At 65.3% G+C, this 18,314-nt stretch overlaps 1 protein-coding gene across 4 annotated transcripts; it reads right to left on the minus strand.

Moving 5' to 3' along the window:
• Nucleotides 1-2,240: 2,240 nt before the first annotated feature.
• On the minus strand, nt 2,241-18,225 carry LOC107504166 (twinfilin-2). 4 transcript variants are annotated; one of them, XM_036219478.1, is made up of 9 exons: nt 18,062-18,220; nt 14,455-14,532; nt 12,122-12,300; nt 11,666-11,761; nt 11,356-11,460; nt 11,101-11,226; nt 10,219-10,369; nt 9,966-10,087; nt 2,310-5,447 (listed from the first exon to the last, which is right to left on the minus strand). In XM_036219478.1, the coding sequence occupies exons 1-9, from the start codon at nt 18,084-18,086 to the stop codon at nt 2,361-2,363; spliced, it is 3,969 nt and encodes a 1,322-aa protein (XP_036075371.1). In that variant the 5' UTR covers nt 18,087-18,220; the 3' UTR covers nt 2,310-2,360. The 4 variants fall into 4 exon arrangements, with proteins under 4 accessions (XP_036075370.1, XP_015988692.2, XP_036075371.1 ...); XM_016133192.2 differs by lacking the exon at nt 2,310-5,447 and adding an exon at nt 9,084-9,642 and having other exon boundaries at nt 18,062-18,225; XM_036219477.1 differs by lacking the exons at nt 9,966-10,087; nt 10,219-10,369; nt 11,101-11,226; ... (3 more) ...; nt 14,455-14,532; nt 18,062-18,220 and adding exons at nt 6,249-6,323; nt 7,416-9,469 and having other exon boundaries at nt 2,241-5,447.
• Nucleotides 18,226-18,314: the final 89 nt, after the last annotated feature.

The raw sequence follows: 18,314 nt of genomic DNA on the forward strand, positions 1-18,314 counted from the left end.
CCCGGGGTTGCAGAGGACGGCCGGATGCCCCGCAGGAAGCAATGGGGAGTGGGTGGGGCGCGTTTACTGCCTCGAAATGAGAAGCTCGCTTCCGACAGAAACACGCACGTGAAGATGCATGATGCCATGGAAGTTTAGGGACTGCCGAGAAGCCTGGGCGTCAAATGAAGCATCCCAGAGGGGTAGTCGGAACCCTTCGCAGGCAGACGCTCCTCTCAGGCTTTCCTAAGTCTCGAGTCCACCCCTCTGCGCGTCGAGTTCTCACTGCTCCGCAGCTGAGACAAATATCGGAGCCACGTCAGCTGGTTGTCCTCAGCATAAGCCCTTTACCTAATAATGACGACCAAGGACCTGATGGGCTGCTCGGGCCTTTACACATATCATCACGCATCCTTATAACAGCTGTGGCCAGCCCCATTTACAGGTGAGCAGACTGAGGCTCCGAAGAGCAGGTCACCTGCCCAGGACAACCCAGACAGCAGAGCTAGAGTCTCATCTCTTCCCCGGCCCTGCAGGCATGTCTGACAGTGTGGAGGGGAGGGCCTGGAGCCGGCCGTCAGCACCCTTCCTGACCACTGTCCCGCCCTCCCCACCCAGCCCAGCCCCCGCCGCCACCTGCAGGACCTGGGTTCCAGACAGGGGTTCCAGACTCGCGAAAGCCCAACAGTCCTGCCACAGCCCCCAGCCCTCATCTCTAAAGTGCTCCTGTTCTGAATCCTCAGCCCCCGAAGAACCAGGACCGCGTGCATGAGTGGGTGGGGGCGCAGGGGGGTTCCACCTGGGAACCACGGGGTTCTGAGAAACAAGCCAGTTATGCTTCCCCATGTGCGGGGCCCTGTTTCCTGCTGCTCCTGGATCTGGCCGCACCAGAACAGGAAGCAGAAATGGAAACGTCCCTGAGCCGCTCGCCAGGGGCTTCCCCCAAGACGGTTCTTGTTTTCTCCCCAGCACTGGCCGAGGAGGTGCGAGGGGCCAGATCAGCCATGTCAGGACAGGGCAGAGCCCACGTGGGCATTCTGATTGGTGGGTCAGAGACTTTCCTTCCGTCTTTCTTCTAGGCAAACAGGTAACAGGGATACCAGCCCACTGCAGGAGCTCTTATGCCCGAGTCAGAAAGAGGAAGGTGGCCTACACTCCTCTCCCAGCTGTGAGCGTGAGAGCAGCCATCACCCCAGCACTGGCCCCAGAGCTGCCCACAACCAGGCTGCAGGACGGGACCCCAGCCTCCCACCCTGGCGGCCCTGAGGGGCTGAGCTGGCTCTGAACGTGCCTGGGCCAGTCCACTCTCCAGCTGCCCAGATCCCACAGGTGTCTCCAACGCTCTTTAAAAGGTGGGCGTCATCATGGGGATGCTCAGGCAGCTGGCCCAGGACGCGGCACCTTGAGGGCCCCGGGCCGGACGTGGCCCGTGACGCCCCACGCTCGTCGAGGGCAGACCTGAACAGGCCGTCTTCAGACGGTGGTCGCTGGGGCTCCCAGCGGTGGAATCCACACACACAGCCTCCCTCCTGCTCACACGTGGCTGCCTCTCCCAAGTGCAGTCAGCTGTGAGCCGCAGGGTCAGGGGAGGGGCACCCCAGCTCTGGAGCCAGTGGGCTCACCTAGGTGTCTCTTCCATGCCAGAACAGGGACCTAGTATGCACTCTGGGCGAAACAGAGGGTGGGGTATTGTGAGCTAACCCCAGAATCTTCCGTGGCTCCCCACTCCCAGCCCAGGCCGGCCTGCTGGGTGCAGCCCAGGCATGGCCACCAGTGGGCGCGATCACCCCTCCGAACTCCCTGCAAAGCTCCCCCTCCGTCCCCTGGGGCCAGGGCTGCCGCCTCTCAGGACTTTGGGGGTACCCAGAAGTGGAGCAGGCCCGCAGGTCCTCTGCCCCGAAGGCATTTTCAGTCCCGCAGGTGAGGGAGGCAGCTCAGAGATCGACATGCAGCAGGGGGGCGCTGACCCTTCCCCCCCAAACCCCCACCCTGGGCACCCCGACAAGGAGGGCAGGACATGCAGGCAGGGGGCGAGGGCAGGAGGCCCAGCCTGCTCTCTGGGGAGACTGAGGCCACACTCGGCGACCTTCCTGAGACTTCCCTGAGAAGATGCCCTTGCAGCTGCCCTCCCCTGCACCCCCGAGGGCCCTCCCTTCATCTCCATGGCAACCCTCCCATCAGCCAGTCTCATCACGTTAGGAAGCCTGGAGGATCCTCCCTTCCTTCCTCCCACTCACCTCCAGTGAGCTCGGGGTGGCGGCGAGGTCTGCCAGTAGCATTTATTGAGTACCTGCTGTATGCAGGGGTGGGGGAGGCAGGGTGGGGTGCCCCCGGCAGAGAGGCGGGGTGGGGGGGTGGCGGGCGCCGGGCTGTCCGCCGTGCTATTCGGCCGTGGCGGGGCCCTGGCAGAAGTTCTGGTTGTAGAAGTGGCGGTTGTCCCTGGTCAGCGCCGTGCCCAGCTGGGCCCAGAAGCTGGCCTGGCCGCTGGGCTGGTGCGGCCAGAAGAGGACGCTGCGGCGGCAGAGGCGCTGGCGCAGCCGCACGTAGCGGGAGCGGGGGGCGGCGCGGCTGAGGATGACCAGCACCACGACGTCCGTGCGGTCCTCCAGCAGCCGCTGCTGGGCCAGCAGGAAGCCGGCGCGCAGCAGGCCGCTGACCCGGTCGGTGCGCGCCAGCACGAACAGCGTCTTGCGGCTGCTGTAGACGGAGGCCCACAGGCTCTCGATGAGCGTCTGCCCGGGCAGCCAGTCCCGCTCCTCCAGGCACAGGCGGAGCGCCCGGCGCCCGCGGCGCTCCTCCAGCTGCACCCGCAGCTCGTTGTACACCCAGTCGGCCACCGCGCCCTGCGCCTTGTCGAACACCACGAAGGCGTCGTAGGGCGGGGCGCCGGGGCCGCGCCGGCGCCCCCACCGGGGCAGCAGGGCCAGCCCCAGGTGGAAGCAGTACCAGAGGTCCCAGCCGCACAGGCGGTGCAGCAGCGGCACGGCCAGGCCCAGCGCCACCGCCAGCAGCGAGACGCCAAAGCAGTGCCGGGACAGCGTCTCGTCAAGGCAGAGGCGCAGGTCCTGCGCGAAGATGCTGCGGCCCAGGAGCTGGCCCGGGCTGCCGCACCTGACCTGGCTGGACAGCCCGGGCACGGCCGCCTGCACCTCCAGCAGGAAGTCCACGAAGGCCGCGCCGCACGCGCAGTGCAGGGGGTTGGCGCTCACGTCCAGGACCGTGAGGGTGGCCGCGCAGGAGCCGAACCAAGCGGGCTCCACCGTCTTGAGGGCGTTGCCGCTGAGATTGAGCTGCCGCAGATTCCTGGCCTGGGCGAAGAAGCCGGCGTCCACGAAGCCGATGCTGTTGCCGCTGACGTCCAGCTTCTGCAGCGTGCTGTTGGCGGGGAGGCTGCCGTTGGTCAGGGCCTTCAGCAGGTTGCCCGCCAGGTCCAGGGCTTCCAGCCTGGGCAGGAGCGTGAGGCTGCTCCAGTTGAAGAAGGCCAGGTAGTTGTCACGGAGACGCAGCCGCCGCAGGCTCTGAGGGAGGCGGCCCAGGGTGTGCGGCAGGAGGGCGTGCAGATGGTTCTGGGACAGGTCCAGGAAGAGCAGGCGGCTCAGGCCTTGGAAGAAGGAGAGGTAGAGGTCTCCCTCGTTCCACAGACTGCTCAGCGAGTTGCCGCTGAAGTCCAGGGCCTGCAGCGAGGTGCTGCAGAGCCTGTGGGACACACGGCTGTGGATGGCGTTGTGCGCCAGGCTGAGGTAGCGCAGGGCGGGCAGCTGGGACACGAAGCTGAAGTTGTGGCCCACGCCCCGCATGCTGAAGGGCTGGCTGTTGTAGCTGAGGTCCAGGGCCTCCAGCCGCGGCAGCTCCGTGAACGAGCGACCGTGGTACAGGTCCAGCTTGTTATGGGACAGGTCCAGCACCTGCAGGCTGGTCAGCGGCGTGAACTCGGAGCCGTTGACCGCCTGCGAGATGCTGTTGTAGCTCAGGCGCAGGCACCGGAGGTGCGAGAGCCCGGCGAACATCTCCGGCCGGACCGCCACCAGGTTGTTCCGGGACAGGTCCAAGGTGAAGTTCCTGCAGCTCGGCATGAAGTCCGTGGAGCCCGAGGAGTCCAGGGGCGCCGCGGCGAGGCCCGTGGCTGGCAGCCGGACGGCCTCCTCGGCGTCCGCGCCTGCCGAGGCAACGGCCGGGCCCGCGGCCCCGCTGATGCGGTTGTTGGACAGGTCCACGTGCCACAGGTTGGGGAACAGCCCGAAGATGCTGAGGTTGGCATGGCTGATGAAGTTCATCTGCAGACTCAGGTTGCGGAGCATGGGCAGGCGGGTCACGGACTGCAGCGTGTTCTCGTTCAGCGAGCGGAAGAAGATGCCGTTCATGTTGAGCTCCTGCAGGGCCTGCAGGCCCTCGAAGGAGTCCGCCAGCTTCAGGGAGGCGTACGACACCTTCTTGTGGTAATTGAAGGACAGGTTGAGTTTGCGCAGCTGCGTCAGGTTCCTGAAGGCCTTGGTGTATGTGATGCAGTCGTACAGAAAGTTCTCACTCAGGTCCAGCACCGAGAGGTTGCCCAGGCCGCGGAACCAGCTGGTGTTCAGCCTGCGGAGAGAGATGTCGTTCAGCACGAGGCCTTCGAGGTGGCTCAGGTGGCTGAAGGTGTCGTCGTGCAGCCTGGGGAAGCCCTTGGGGCACTCGACGCAGGGGTTGCGGGCGTGGTCACAGCGGCGGCAGTTCCCGCCCACGTCCAGCACCTTCAGGGCAGTGAGGTTGGCCAGGTCCTCGGGCCCCAGGGAGACGATGCGGTTATAGGACAGCAGCAGGCCCTCCAGGGTGGGGGGCAGTCTGCGAGGCACGGCCGTCAGGTTGTTGTACTTGAGCGACAGGTAGGTGAGGTTGCCCAGGCCCAGGAGGGCGCCCGGGGCCACGTGCAGCGCCTGGTCGCACGGGTTCTTGTAGTAGCAGTTGCCGTCCACGTACAGGTGGCTCAGGGCGTGCAGGCCCTTGAAGTCGGCCGGCTCGAGCTCCAGGATGTTGGTGCGGCTGAGGAACAGGTGCGTGAGCGACCTGGGCAGGGCGGGCACGGCCGTGATGTTGTTGTAGCTGAGGTTCAGCACCTCCAGGGTGGGCACGGCCAGGAAGGTGCGGTCCTCGATGGTCATGTGGCAGTTCCAGTGCATGCGGCTGAGGGTGCTCGGCGGGCAGTTCCACTTGAGGTCGAGACGCCGCAGGCTGGACAGGTGTGCGAAGTCGGAGTTGTAGAGGTGGTGGATGCGATTGCAGCGCAAGGAAAGGCTGGTGATGTTGCCACGGGACGCGTCCGCCGAGAAGTGGGGCACGGCCTTCAGGAAGAGCCACTCGCAGTTGACCCGGCCGGGGGCCTGCAGCCGGCAGGGCAGGAAGGCGGGCAGGGAGCCCTGGGCCAGGGCCGCGGCCAGCATGGCGGCCTGCACCAGGAGAGACGGGGGCAGCGGGGCGCCGCGGCAGGGGCCCTGCGGGGGTGGGCGCAGTGAGTGGCCGCCCAGGCCCAGCTCCGCGGAGTCCCCCTCCGAGCCCTCCCCAGGGGGCTCCTGCCCCTCCACCCGACGGTCCCCATCCCGCCACCATGGCTGTCAGGGAACCCAGACTTGAGTCTCAGACCCAGCCTTGGGGGGTCTGAGGCCTGGAATCGGACTCCCCAAAGCCCAGCTGGACCAGGGAGCCAGGCAGGCGGCCCATGGGCCCGCCAGGCTCTCCCCACCTTGCCCTGCCCTTCCTCAGGGGTCTGTTCTTTTTTCTGCTGTGCAAGGAGACACCTGGCTCCCTTCCTTCCAGCCGCCCCCTGCCCTCCACCAGCCTCTCCCCACCCTCTCCCTCTCCCTTTGGCCAATACCCAGGCAGGAATGAGGGTCTCCTGCTCGGGTCCCGACCTGGCACCCCCCAAGGCCCTGGCTAGCTCTTTCTCCCCCTGCTCGCCTCACTCAGCCCAAGAGCACTGGACCTGTTGTGGGTCAGAACGGGTCGGAGGGAGGGCCGGCAGCAGAGGGGCAGACGGAGCCCAGGCCTGGGCGCCCAGCCTCGCCTGCGCTCAGCATCGCCACCGAGTGCGGCCCCCGCTCCAGCCCGTCACCTGCCCGGCAGGTCAAGCCTGGAGCAGGGCTTCTGCTCTAAAGTCTTCAGGTTTCAGGGACTGTCCCTAGGGCCATGTGGGTGAAGGCCTCTCTCACTACCGTCTGAGGCCTCCACGCTCACCTCTCTCCCTGCCACTCCCCAGGCTGTCCCCAGCCCTTGGGGGCTGAGGGCTTCCGTCCTACCATGACAGGGGGCAAGGGCTTCTCCTGAGGGTCTTGCTCCGAGCTCCAGCTCCCAGTCCCTTCCCGCTGTGTGAGCTGAGAGCAGAGGAAGTGAGAATTTCACAACAGCCTAGTAGCCCCCTTCCTCCCCCACACCCTGCCCCTGGCTGGGGCGGGGGGTGCCATGAGTCAGAGGCCATTTGCATAGTCAGATGGCAGACAGCCCCCTGGGTCCTTCCTCTTTCGCTCCTCCCCCGCCCCACCCCTAACCATAGCGGGTCCTCACAGTGCCACAGCCCTCCTGGGCCCTACACCTGTCCTCTGGGAAGAGTCCAGGAGGTCGAAGGCCCGGAGCCCAGTTTAGTCTCAGCGAGAGGCTGGAGTCAGGGCCGGTGCCAGACTTTGGGGGCGTGTGGCACCCACACCAGGGCCCTCTGCTTTCACCCTCACGCTCCGGCCCCCTCGGGCCCTGCCCCACAGGCGGCGGCTCGGGCCAGTGGCTCCCGAACCTGCCCTGTCCTGGCCCCGCGGCCCTGTCCCAGAGCCCTGGGGGGCCAGGTGTAGCCGGGGGTGGGCAGGCTCGCAGCCTCCCCGAGTGGCACCTGCCTCCGTCGGAGTCTGCCGCTTCCTCTGGGAGCAGGGCGACCCCCACCGCGTTCTCAGCGAGCCTGGGGCCCAGTCAGAGCGTGAAGCCCGTGGCCGGGCCAGCTGGGGCTTCCCAGCTCATTGTCCCCAGCTGGCTCTTCTGCTCCCCACAGGCCCGAAGCCTCAGGACGACCTGGCCCCTCAGCAAGTCCTGGCGGCTGCACCTTCAGACTCTGCCCAGAACTGGCCATGGCCACCCTACTTTTTGTCCACCAGCCTGGGCCCAGCCGCCGCCATCTCTTGCCTCGACCAATGCAGTCGCCACCCCATGGGTCACCCGGCTCTGCCGTCACGCCCCACAGCCTTTTCACGTCTGGCTCCCAAGTCACGTTAGGTCCCTCCTCTGCTCAGACCCCTCATGATGGCCCTGTCCAGCGTCAAAGCCACAGTCCACGAAACGGCCAGCCGGGTCCCGAGGGACCCGCCCTCCCACCGCCTCCCCGGCCAGCCTCCAGCTCCTCGCTGCGGCTCACATACCCCGCGCCCCCCCACGCCAGGCCAGCCAGGTCCCTCGGCCTGGGCGCTCTCCTCCCAGACGCTCACGTCGCCTCCGGCGAGGCCTCCTCCGGCCTCTGAAACTCCCGGCCCGGTCCCACGTGCCCGAGCAGCGGTGCCCGCTGTCCTTCATCGCAAGAGGTGCTTCCTGCTAACACACCGCATCGTTGACTTTTCATGGTTTACGGCACGTTGTCTTATTGCCCCGCTGGACTGTCAGCTTCTTTCTTGTCTGTGTCCCCAGGGCCCAGCACAGTGCCTGGCACGTAGTGGGTGCTCAATATCTGCTGAATCCATGGCTCTCCAGCACTCAGCTCTGGGCAGGCAGAGAGAACGTCTCTGAGTGATGGCTGGCTGGCTGGCTGGCTGGCTGACTGAATGAATAGGGCTTCTGCTGGGAGGAGGCAGGGTGGGTGTCATGACAGGCGGGCTCCAAGCCGCCAGATATCCAGCTGGCTCACCGGCCCAGGGGCTCGAGCAGTGTGGGGGCGATGGAGTGGTCCACCCGTCTCCCCGGGAACCAGTGTTTGGGGTGGGCAAGGATGGGTCTCCTCCTCTGGACCCTCTGGGTCTGGCTCTCCTCCCTACAATTCTAGGGGCTCTAGTTGGGCCTTAAAAAGGCCCCAGAGATGGGACATTGCCCTGAGCCCAAGCCCACAGATGCCACACATCGCTACCCCTACACACCCCGCGCATGGGACGACAGGGCCTGCCACCCACCCGCTTCTCAGAGGCACGGCCTGAAGCTCGGGCTCCTTCTGAGTCCCAAGCCCCAGGGAGACTCTACCACGAGTCCCTGGGACCTGAGACCCAGGCCGCTCCCTGTCCCCAGCAGCCACCCTGCCTGCCTTGGCGGCCCGCATGCAGGTTCTTCGAGAAGGCCCCTGAGCTGACAGAGGCTGCACACGCGCACGCAGGGATGGGACACAAGGAGGTTTCAGATACCCACAGACACACCCACCACGCCTCAGCCCGAGGCTGGGAAGCCTGGTGGGCAGAGCCTCCCCATGCGCAGACCAAAGAACGCCCCCAAGGAGAGCCAGTCCTACCCCCCAGCCCTGCGACTGTGTTCCCTTACATGATGAAAGGGACTCTCCAGGCGGAATTAAGAATTGTAAGAGTGTCCAGCGTTACTGAGGGAGGGGGGGTGGATGGCTAAATCACAAGTGTCCTTGTGAGACAGAAGGAGACGTGAGTGACCACAGAAGTGGAGGCAGAAGAATCAGAACCGGAAGGCGCTGTGTATCCGGCTTTGAGGATGGAGGAAGGGGGCACAGGCCAGGGGTCAGGGGGAAAGGGGGGGAAACGGATTTCCCCCTGGGCCTCCAGAAGGAACCGGCCCTGCCATTGCCTCGGTTCTAGCCCTGTAAGACTCATTTCTTTAAACTGTAAGAGGATAACTGTGCTGGTTAAAGCCACCAAGTTTGGGGAACTGGATTACAGCAGCCACGGGAAGCCAGCAACCCCAGATCCTCATATCAGAGCAGAGGGTGGTGCCTCTCCGGCCAAGCTCCCCTCAACAAGGGGACCTGTCTGAGGCTGTGTCCTCGCACACAGGGGCACAGACTCACCCAGACCCCTGCAGCCAGGAGTGCTGGGGCTCCATCTAGCAGGTGGATGGGCCCTTCTGAGTGGGGGTGGGGCGGTTACATGCACAAGGCCTCCCGCCTCCGATGCCCAGCAACAGAGACGGTCCCTCAGGGCCAGACTCGGGTGTAGATTTAAAAATATTTTATTCTTTAAAAAATACAGCATTCGACCCTCTCATCCTGCAGTGGGCCCTTGCCCCAGCCCTGACTGACCCCACCCCTTGTGGCCAAAGGCTTCTGAGCTGTGCCGGGACCCTAGACTCAGCTCCCTTGCCAGGCCCACCATCCAGGCTCATGAGACAGCCAGGCAGGGTCCCCAGACACCCTGGGCACACAGTGAGACAGGGACAGCAATGGGAGTGGGTCACAAATGCCAGCCCAGTGGCCCTCGGAAGCTGCAAGGGTGAGCAGCGAGCAGCCCTCCCGCCCACAGGAGGCAGCCCTGCCCTGGAGCCCAGGCTGGGGGGGAGGGGGGCGGCTCCTGAGTCCGCGTGCCCGCGTGCCGCAGGTCCGGCCTCCTAGCTGTCATCGCCGTTCTCGCCCGGGCCGCGGATTAGACGCTTGTGGCCCCGCTTGCCCCCCGGGCCCTTGGGCTTGGCGAAGGCCTGCTTGAAGGCGTGCTGCTTGGGGTGCACCTCATCGTAGAGGAACTCGGCTGTCAGCTCTGCCCCGTCGCCAATCTCAATCTGCGTGGGCGAGGCAGTGGTCACCCCACCGGTGGGGGCCGACACACGCCGGCCACCCTCGGTCTGGCACGCCACAGCCTGGGTGTCCTCCCAGGCCCCCACCCAGAAAGCCCCCTCCAGGAACACAGGGCCTGGGGTCCTGCACGCCTGGGCCACCCCTATTTGCTTTCCAGGGTGCCGGCGGAACAGCCTTGGGCACGCAGTCACCCCTTGGGTCTCAGTCTGCCCATCCATCCGACAGGCATCAGCGGCCCCCACTCTGCCCGTCTCGGGACGCAGACACCCGGGGCCAGGAGGGGCGAGGCCCGGAGAATGATGCCCACCTTCTTGGAGATCTCCAGCCGGAAGTCCTGCTCCGCGGAGTCCAGGAGCCGGCTCTTGCAGCTGGAGTACAGCATGCGTTCCTTGATGCTGCACTTGTACCCCGGCATCGAGTAGATGAACACTGGGGGGGTGGGGGGTGAGCGATGCAGGCCCGGGGCACCCTCTGCTCCCCGCCCGCAGCAGGCCCGCCATTGGCGGCGAGCCCTGCTCCTGCCCAGCCATGGGCGTGGGGGCCCTGCAGCGGCCACTCACCCACAGACTCGAGGGGGTCTCCCTCATGGGTGTGCTTGTAGAGGAAGAAGTGGTAGCGGGCGGCTTCTCGGGGTACCCGTGAGGGCAGCTGGGCCACGTCCGTGGGCTCGGTGTGCACCAGCTCGATGGTCTCCCGCTCCAAGTCCAGCTTCTGCCGAGGGGCAGGGGACGTGAGGGGGCCAGACGAGGGCAGGCCCAGGCCCACCCACCAGACGAGAATCCCCCGAGGTGGGTGGGCTGGCAGGCAGGGGCCCTTCGGAGCCTGCTTGTGGTCTCTCTGCCAGACTGCCCTCCCCAGGGGCCAACCCGCCATGGAAGTCCCTCTGCAGAGGCCACTCCCGGGCCCCGCCCTAACTCTGCCCCTTTCGAAAGCTCTGCGGGAGGAGGAAGTCCCACCAAGAGCAGTGGGCAGGGCAGTGGGAAGGGGCTGGACCTCAGGGAGGCAGGGCTGTCAGGCCAGCCCATCCTCAGAGGCTGTGTCTTGAAAAGGAAGCGGCTTTCTGCCGGAAAGGGGACAGGGTAGACAGGGCGGAGGGCCCTGCCCGGGCCAAGGGTGGTCAGGGGAATGCAGAGGGAGTCTGGGACAGGAAGGGGCTCAGGGCTGAGGGGTCGGTGTGAACCCGGGGGTGAGGACATATAGGCAGCGTGGAGGGCAGAATGAGGGACAGCGTTTACAGGTGCCCTGGACAGAGAGCATCCACGATACACGGCAGCTACAGGTCAAACTGGAGCAGGCAGGGCCGGGGCAGGGCGGGTGGACAGCGTGCCCCCACCGGTACACGGGGACCACAGTGCACAGAGCGGCGGGACGCGCGTGCGCGTCTGCGCATGCGTAGAAGGGGGCGGGGTGCGGGCCGGGGCCGGGCGGGGCGCAGCGCCCACCAGCTGGATGTAGTTGATAGCCTTCTGCCTGAGCTGCTGCAGTGCCCGCTGGGCCTCGGGCTGCAGGGGGAAGGCGAGGCCCTGCAGGGTCTGGTGCTTGCTCTCCACGCTGATCTCCGTCTTCACCTGAGGGCAGGTGAACAGTGAGCGAAGCCCTCACCTGTCCCCGCCGCAGCGTAGCCCGCCCAGGGAGCACAGGTTCGGCCAGCGGGGCCTGACGTGACCGCGAGCGCGCGCCCTGCCCGGCGCGCCCACCTCGTTGATGCGGATCTGCTGAAGCTCCCTCTCGGCCGAGGTCAGGGGGGCGGGCGCCGCGCAGGATGAGAGGTGCTTCTGGTACCCAGCCAAGGAGAGGTCATCCTGGTCGGTGGAGGCAAGGGCATAGGTGGGCGCCTCGGGGCGGGCTGCAGAGCCCGCCGAGCGCCCCGGCTTACAGCCCGCGGGCTCTCCCAGCCCTCCCCGACTCGTCTCCAAGCCCGGTACCACGTGCTCTGTGCCCCTGAATCACATCCATCCTCTGTGGGCCCCTGATCCCGGCCCAGTGGTCCTGGCCTGGGGACACTACCTTCACGGTCCCGAACAGCTCGTCCTTGACGTGGCCGCCCCCAAACTCCTTCTTCACCGTGGCCCGCGTGGCCGCGTACAGCATCTTCAGCCGCACCTGAGGTGGGGGGGGCGGAGCCGTGAGGGCCCTCCAGGCAGGGCTGTGTTTCCCCGACGCAGGCAGGAGCCCCTGGGTGGGAGCCTGGTGACCTCACTGCGCCCGCTGAGGGCACAGCGTGGAGGCCAGGAGGCAGTGTGCGGCTCCGCCAGCAGGGGGAGCCCTCGCCCAGCCCAATATCTGCCTCCCAGAGCCAGGCCGCTGTGGCCCCCGCCATGCCAGGGCCTGGTCCCCGCCCAGACTCTCTGGAGCAGGACGTGATGTGGTCCCCTTCAGACTTCTCCGGGCAGGGCCTTGTCATCTCGCTCAGACCCAGCTTCCCCTTTCCCCAGATTTTGGGTGCAGGGCGCAAGGACTCACGGGGGAATTATCAGGCGACCAGGCAAGGAAGAGCCACTCGAAGCCCTGGGCGTTCCTGGAGTCCAGGCGGTACAGCAGGTAGCAGGGCTGCTGGCCGTCCAACAGTGGCAGCACGACCCTGTCATAGTCCTGGTCCCAGCTGCCCACTGGCTCCCGCGAGGCACCCAGCACGAGCTGCTCTGGGGGCAGAGGATGGCTGAGCCCCAGAGCAGCCACGTCCCACACCCGCTCTGACGGCGGCCCCCCAGCCCCTGGATGCGGCTCGGGCCTGCTGGGCACCCCACTGCATTCCCCCGGAGCCAAGTCCCTGAAGGACGAGGCCGTGTGACCGCATCTGTGAGTGCGCGAGTGCGCGAGGGCACCACAGAGCTGCTTCCTGTGCACCTGGACAGAGACAGACGTGAGACTGTGCCCACGGATGACGTCACGACCGCACGAAGGCACGCAGATGCGTGCCCACAGCCACCAGCCATGCGGCCCCCTCACTGACACCCACACCCCGGGGTGCTCGCCCAGACCCCAGCCCACCGGCCCAGCTGCTCGGCGCGGGGCCCAGGGTGCCACCTCCTGCTCCCTCCCCCCTCCCCTGGGGCTCCAGCACAGCCTGCTCAGAAAAGATGTGCCCCAGGCCACGGGGACCTGCAGGAGCTAAAGCATGTGGGAAAGAGGGGGACAGGGCTCCTCCAAACACAGCACAAACAGGGATCCTGCTGCCGCCCACCGGCTGCAGTCCCCCTGCCCCAAAAGTTACACATCGAAAGTAGCCAACTTCCCAGGGCCCGGGCCCAACCGACCCGCCTCCTCCCTGCCACACAGAGGCTACACTCAACCCGTCAGTCCAGAGGGTCTTGGCTGTGCACCGAGCAGCAGCCCAGGTAAGCAGCCCAGGTAAGCACAGGCCCAAGCTGGAGGAAGACTAGGGCAAGCAGACAATTTCCCCCGGGCCAGAGGGCCTGGCACCTGACTACCAGGCCCTCCTGATGGGGGCGAGTAGCCCCAACGTGCGGGCCCAGCAGCCTGGCTGCCTGTCTGCAGGCCTCGGCCTCCTCACCCACGCTCCCAGGACCAAGATGCCAACAGTGTTGCAAACCAGCAGCCACAGGCGGGGAGTCCTCCCCACAGTCGCTGTCAACATTGTTTAATTTGTTGCCAACACTTTCAGGCTGGGAAGTGTTACATAAAAAGTGGAATCTAGGCTTCTCTAGAAAAATCAGGAGCTTGGCCACGCTCAGGCAGCCGTGGCTGCCTGTCAGGGGACCGGGACCCCCAACAACCACACGCAGCTCCGAGGTGGGTAAGGGCCCACCCAGAGAGTCTTCCTGCTCAGCGAATGTGGGCATACCTGCCTGGGGGTGGCAGAGGGCTGAGGACTAGACTCAATAAGTCTGTCTCTTTAAGGGGTCTGTCACCCCAGGAAGTCTTCACTCAGGATCTACCATAATGACCCGACCCAGCTTCTGAGGGCTTCTGAATTGAGGGACCCCGGCACAGCTCTGGCCCCAAAGCCAGGAGAGGATTCTGGGTCTGGACAGACCCTACTCTGAGCCAGTTCAATGTGTGAAAAGTCATCAGGGCACCAAGCTCATTTGAGGAGCCCCTTAAAGGGCCCACAACTGCATGGCTACAAAGAAGGTCTGGGAGGACCTCTGGGAACCCCAGCCCACCCTCAGCCCCAGAGTCTGCACCCCTCACCTCGAGGGATCGCCCCTCAGCACAGAGCAAAGGGGGGATCCCTCTGGCCCCTCCAAGGCTCAGTTTAATCCTCTGCCTCATCAAACCCTCCTCATTCGGGCCCCGGCTGGAGCTCTCCCACCCCAGGCCCCTCCCACCGCCCGCATGAGCCCCAGGTCCCCATAGCCCAGGACAAGGCCCAGCCAAGCTTGGAAGTCACCCATCTTGCTCTCAAAGAGAGATGGATGTGAGTCCCTTCTCCCCACTGTGGGGGGTAGTTCCCATGGACAAGGCCTCTACTTCTCCTTAGGACACCCCCTGGCCAGCAGCCCCGCCAAGCTAGGCCTGCAAACCACATGGGGCAGTGCCGGGCCTCACTTATCTCCTGCCCCGCTGCCCAGCCCATCCCATAGCTACGTAGCCTGGGGGTCGGGGGGCTGGGCAGAACCCCAGGGCCGGCTCTCCTTGCCAGACCCCCAGTTTCTGCTCTGTGTAACAGGGGTAATGATCAGGTCACTTCCAGGCCTCCCACAAGGCACCTCCCATTTCCAGATGGGGAAACCAAGGTCCCGAGGGGGCTAGAGGTCAAGGTCCCCCCACCTCCCAGAGGAGCAGCTGAGTCCAGCACCCAGCCGACACCCTGGCTGACAGGGGCCACTCACCATCCTCGATGACGACTTTGATGAGCCGGACAGAGCCAGCCCGTGCCTTGGCAAAGAATTCCTTCAGCTCATCGGTGGCTGAAAGAACAAGAAACATGGTGGGCGAGGGACAGTGGGAGTGAGCTAGCGGCCAGGGACAAGTTCAAAGCCTGCTGTCCTGCGGGGTCTTGTGGCTGAGCTGGGAACCGGGTTAAATACAGCCCCCCATGTGACCAGGAACCTGAGACGGCTGCCGAACACGAGCTCCCAAATTTAGCCAGCAGAGGTGGCAGGCGGGCGGGTGGCCTGCTGGCGGGGGTGGCTCTTGTGACAAGGCAGCAGGGATGGGACAGCCCGTCTGAGGACAGGGCGGGCCCTGAGACGGGCCAGGCCAGCCAGAGCGAATGGCCCCAGGAAGTCCCAGCACTGAGCTGGCCTGGGACACACTGAGCACTGTCATGACCACAGACAAGCACTGAACAAACGCCCCCGATGTGCACGGAGCACGGTGCCTATTTAACACACACGCGTGCACATGTGTACGTATGCGCGAGCTGCCCGTGCAAACAGGCACGCACGCGGCCCAACACGCACGAAGCGAACCTAACACGTCAACACAGGCGGGTGACAGAGAGCGGAGTAAGAATGCGAACACCCGCGTCCGCAAGCACACGCTCGGCTGGTCCAACACGGACGGACAGGTGTTCGCACACGCGCGCACACACACACCCAGACACAGTGCCCGGGGGGTGCCGACAAGCACACACACACGCACACACACGCACGCGCACGCAGAGCTTGGTGAAGACATGTCTGCAGACAAAGGGTGTACAGAGAACACACAGACACGCAACAGGCGCGCACCGACACACACGTACGCACACCTAGCCCAGCCCGCCGGCCAGGGTGCCTAACCCGGAGAGGCCCAGCGGGGCCGGCCCGGCCCTGGCACAGCCCTGCCGGGGGCAACAAGCTCCCAATCCCAGGCAGTCGGAGAGGCTTCCCGGAGGAGAAATGACTCTCAGGAACCCCCTCAAACAGACCTTGTCTTGGTCCTTGGGCCACAGAGCTGGAAGGTGACAGCCCACGACCAAGGACCCAAGTGCAGAGGTGAGGACCGTGGTAGGCACTGGGGACCTATGGGAAGTCACAAACCCACTGTGGTTCAGACAGAGAAACCAAGATCCACGTAGGGAAGGACCCGCCTCGGGTGTCTGCGTGCACAGGGCCGGCCAGCATGACCTTGAGGCTCCCAGGGGTCAGGAGAATTCCACAGGAACACAGCCAGAGGGCTGAGGTCAGAGAATATTTATAGGGCTCAGACTGGGCAGCTTGGGTATGGGGGGCCATTAGGGGGGCTGTTAGGGAAACGAACTCTGGTCAAGCCCTCAGGTGTCCCTCAGGCAGGGCGACCCTGAGCCTGAGCCCTCCGGCTATGAACTGCCCTCCCAGGCCGCTGGACGGGCAGGTCCTTGGGGCTCGGGGCAGCATGGCTCGACACAGACCAGGGCCCCACTGGGCAGGGCAGAACCACCTGCCTGCAGAGCCCAAGCAGGTCCCTGATGAAGACTCTGCCTCTGGGGCTCCCCCTTCCCCATAGCTGAGTGCGACCCCCCACCTCCCTGAACCTGACTCCTCTATAATGAAGAGCTCAGGTCTGCAGAGGGCGTGGTCGGGCGTGAGCGGGAGAAAGTGCTCCAGTAAAGACAGTAACTTTTATCAATGCAAGGACAATAGGCAGGCTGTGCTGAGCTGGCCTTCCACACACTCAGACCTTCCGGGAGGCAGGGCCAGGAAGCTCCCCCAGCAGAGAGGCTGACACACCCTTTCTAGTATTACCGGGGCAGTGACACCCCAGAAAGGGAAGAGACAACCCCCCCACCATGCCTCCTGAGTCACCATTAATAATCCAGAGGTCAGGCCTGGGACACCTGAGCCTCTCTCATCAAAGATTCATGCCCCCTACCCCATGCCCACTGCCTTGCCCAGCCCCCACCTCCTGAGCTTCAGGTTACAGGTCTGTCCCCTGCCTGCTCTGAGGTCAGCAGATTCACACCTATGGCCAGGACAGGGCTGGCACCTGGGTGTTCAGGGCAGTCTGTCTTCTCAGATCCCCAGGCCAGAGACCAGGAGTGGGCTCCTCACAGCAGGAGGGCTGGGGGCGGCACGGTCCCCAGTGGCCTCCTAGGCAGGCCTGTCTCTCCATATGAGAGATGGGGGGGCACCACAGGACCTGTCTGTCTCCTGGAGCACAGGGGAGGAGCCCTAACTTCCGCTCCCCTCCCAGTGGGAGGCGGCAGCTATGATCAGACAAAAGGGAAGGAAGGGGCAGGTCCTGCCATGACTGTTCCCTCCAGTGGGGCTGACTCACCAAGCAGCCCCTCCGAGCCCCTCCTGGAGAGGCTGGCCCTGAGCCAGTCCAGTGTCTTCTCTGGTCCTGTGGGGTGGGGCCAGGGAAGCCCTCTCAGGGCTGTCCAGCCACCAAGTGGCCACAACCACAAGTCAAGATCCAAGCGGTCAGGGCGGTCGATGGTGCCAGCCCTCGGTGGGGACGATGGTGTGGGGGAAGAGTGGCTGATGGCCAAAGCACTAGGCTCTCTGGGCAAGCAGCCCGGGCCTTCTGCACAGGCCAGACAGCCCTCCTGGCCAGTGGGGAGGGACGCTGAGGATGGGCAGGGTCAGGACATCTGGCTCCTGGCCACTGCTGCTCTCCTAGCCTCTCTAAGGAGGAAACCGGGGCCCCTGGGGGGGCGGGTGATGCTCTGGTTTGCAGAAGCTTGGGGTGAGGGGAGCTGGCCTACACTCTCCAGGGCCAGGACCCTCTAGGGCCACAAACTCCATATTTGGATCCTCTTCTCTGTCCCTAGCCTGGAGCTGGGACCATTCAACCTTGGCTGGGACAGACCCATTAAATCCGAGTGAAAAATGGGAGGGAGATCTGAGGTCAAGGTCAGACTGGCCACTCTCCCTTTTCCACTTTGAGGGCCCTATCCAGCCTGGCTTGCATGAGTGTGTGAGGGTCCTGGGAGGAGCCAAAGCCCAGGACCCCCTCCTCAAACAGACACAAACCCATTCAAGCCCAACACAGGTACCTCTGGTCCATGCATCCATGGTAACCAACACACCCTGAGATGCACCCAAATTGTGCACACGCGCGGACACCCACAGACGTGTGCACGGCCACGAAGCACAATGTCTACAGATGGGTCCATGTTCCTGTGCCCATTCAATCAGCTAGCAGTGCATGTGCACCAGACGAGCACACACAGGGCTGCACACGCAAGTGCACATGCGTGCACACTTCCCCAGAAGTGCGCATCCGGGTACACCCACCCCCAGAAAGGAACAAAATCCATAGATGGTCACACGGGCACATCCACCCTCAGCCGAGCATGCAGACACTTCCGCCCGAAATGTGTACGCATACGGACACCCACTCCCAACTCTGCACAGTCAGCCCGCCCCCCGCCCGCAGATGTGCCCACCCCAGGCGACCTGCAGCTGCAAAAGAGAACAGGAAGCTTCCCGGGGCTGGTGCCGGGGAGCAGGCAGGGGCCGGGAGCCGCGGAGGGGGCGCAGCCGCGGGCGAAGACCCCGCGCCCCCCGCCCGCCCGCCGTCCGCCCTCACCGTGGATGCCCGTCTGGTGCGCCATGGCTCCGTGCCCCGCTCCGCCCGCGCCCTCGGAGCCCTCGGCTCGGCCCTGACCCCGCTCTGCAGGTTCGGACCCGGAGGAGGAGGAGGATGTGGCGGGGGCCGCCCAGCCTCGCTCAGCTTCCCGGGCGGTGTCGCAAGGCCCGCCCCCCGCGCTCCCCGCCCCCACGGGCGCGGCCGCGGGGCGGGGACTCGGGCCGCGCGTGCGCGCACCGTGCGCCTGTGTGTG

Source organism: Rousettus aegyptiacus, unplaced genomic scaffold (assembly GCF_014176215.1).
Source record: "Rousettus aegyptiacus isolate mRouAeg1 unplaced genomic scaffold, mRouAeg1.p scaffold_m13_p_4, whole genome shotgun sequence".
In the NCBI taxonomy this organism is placed as follows: Eukaryota; Metazoa; Chordata; class Mammalia; order Chiroptera; family Pteropodidae; genus Rousettus; species Rousettus aegyptiacus.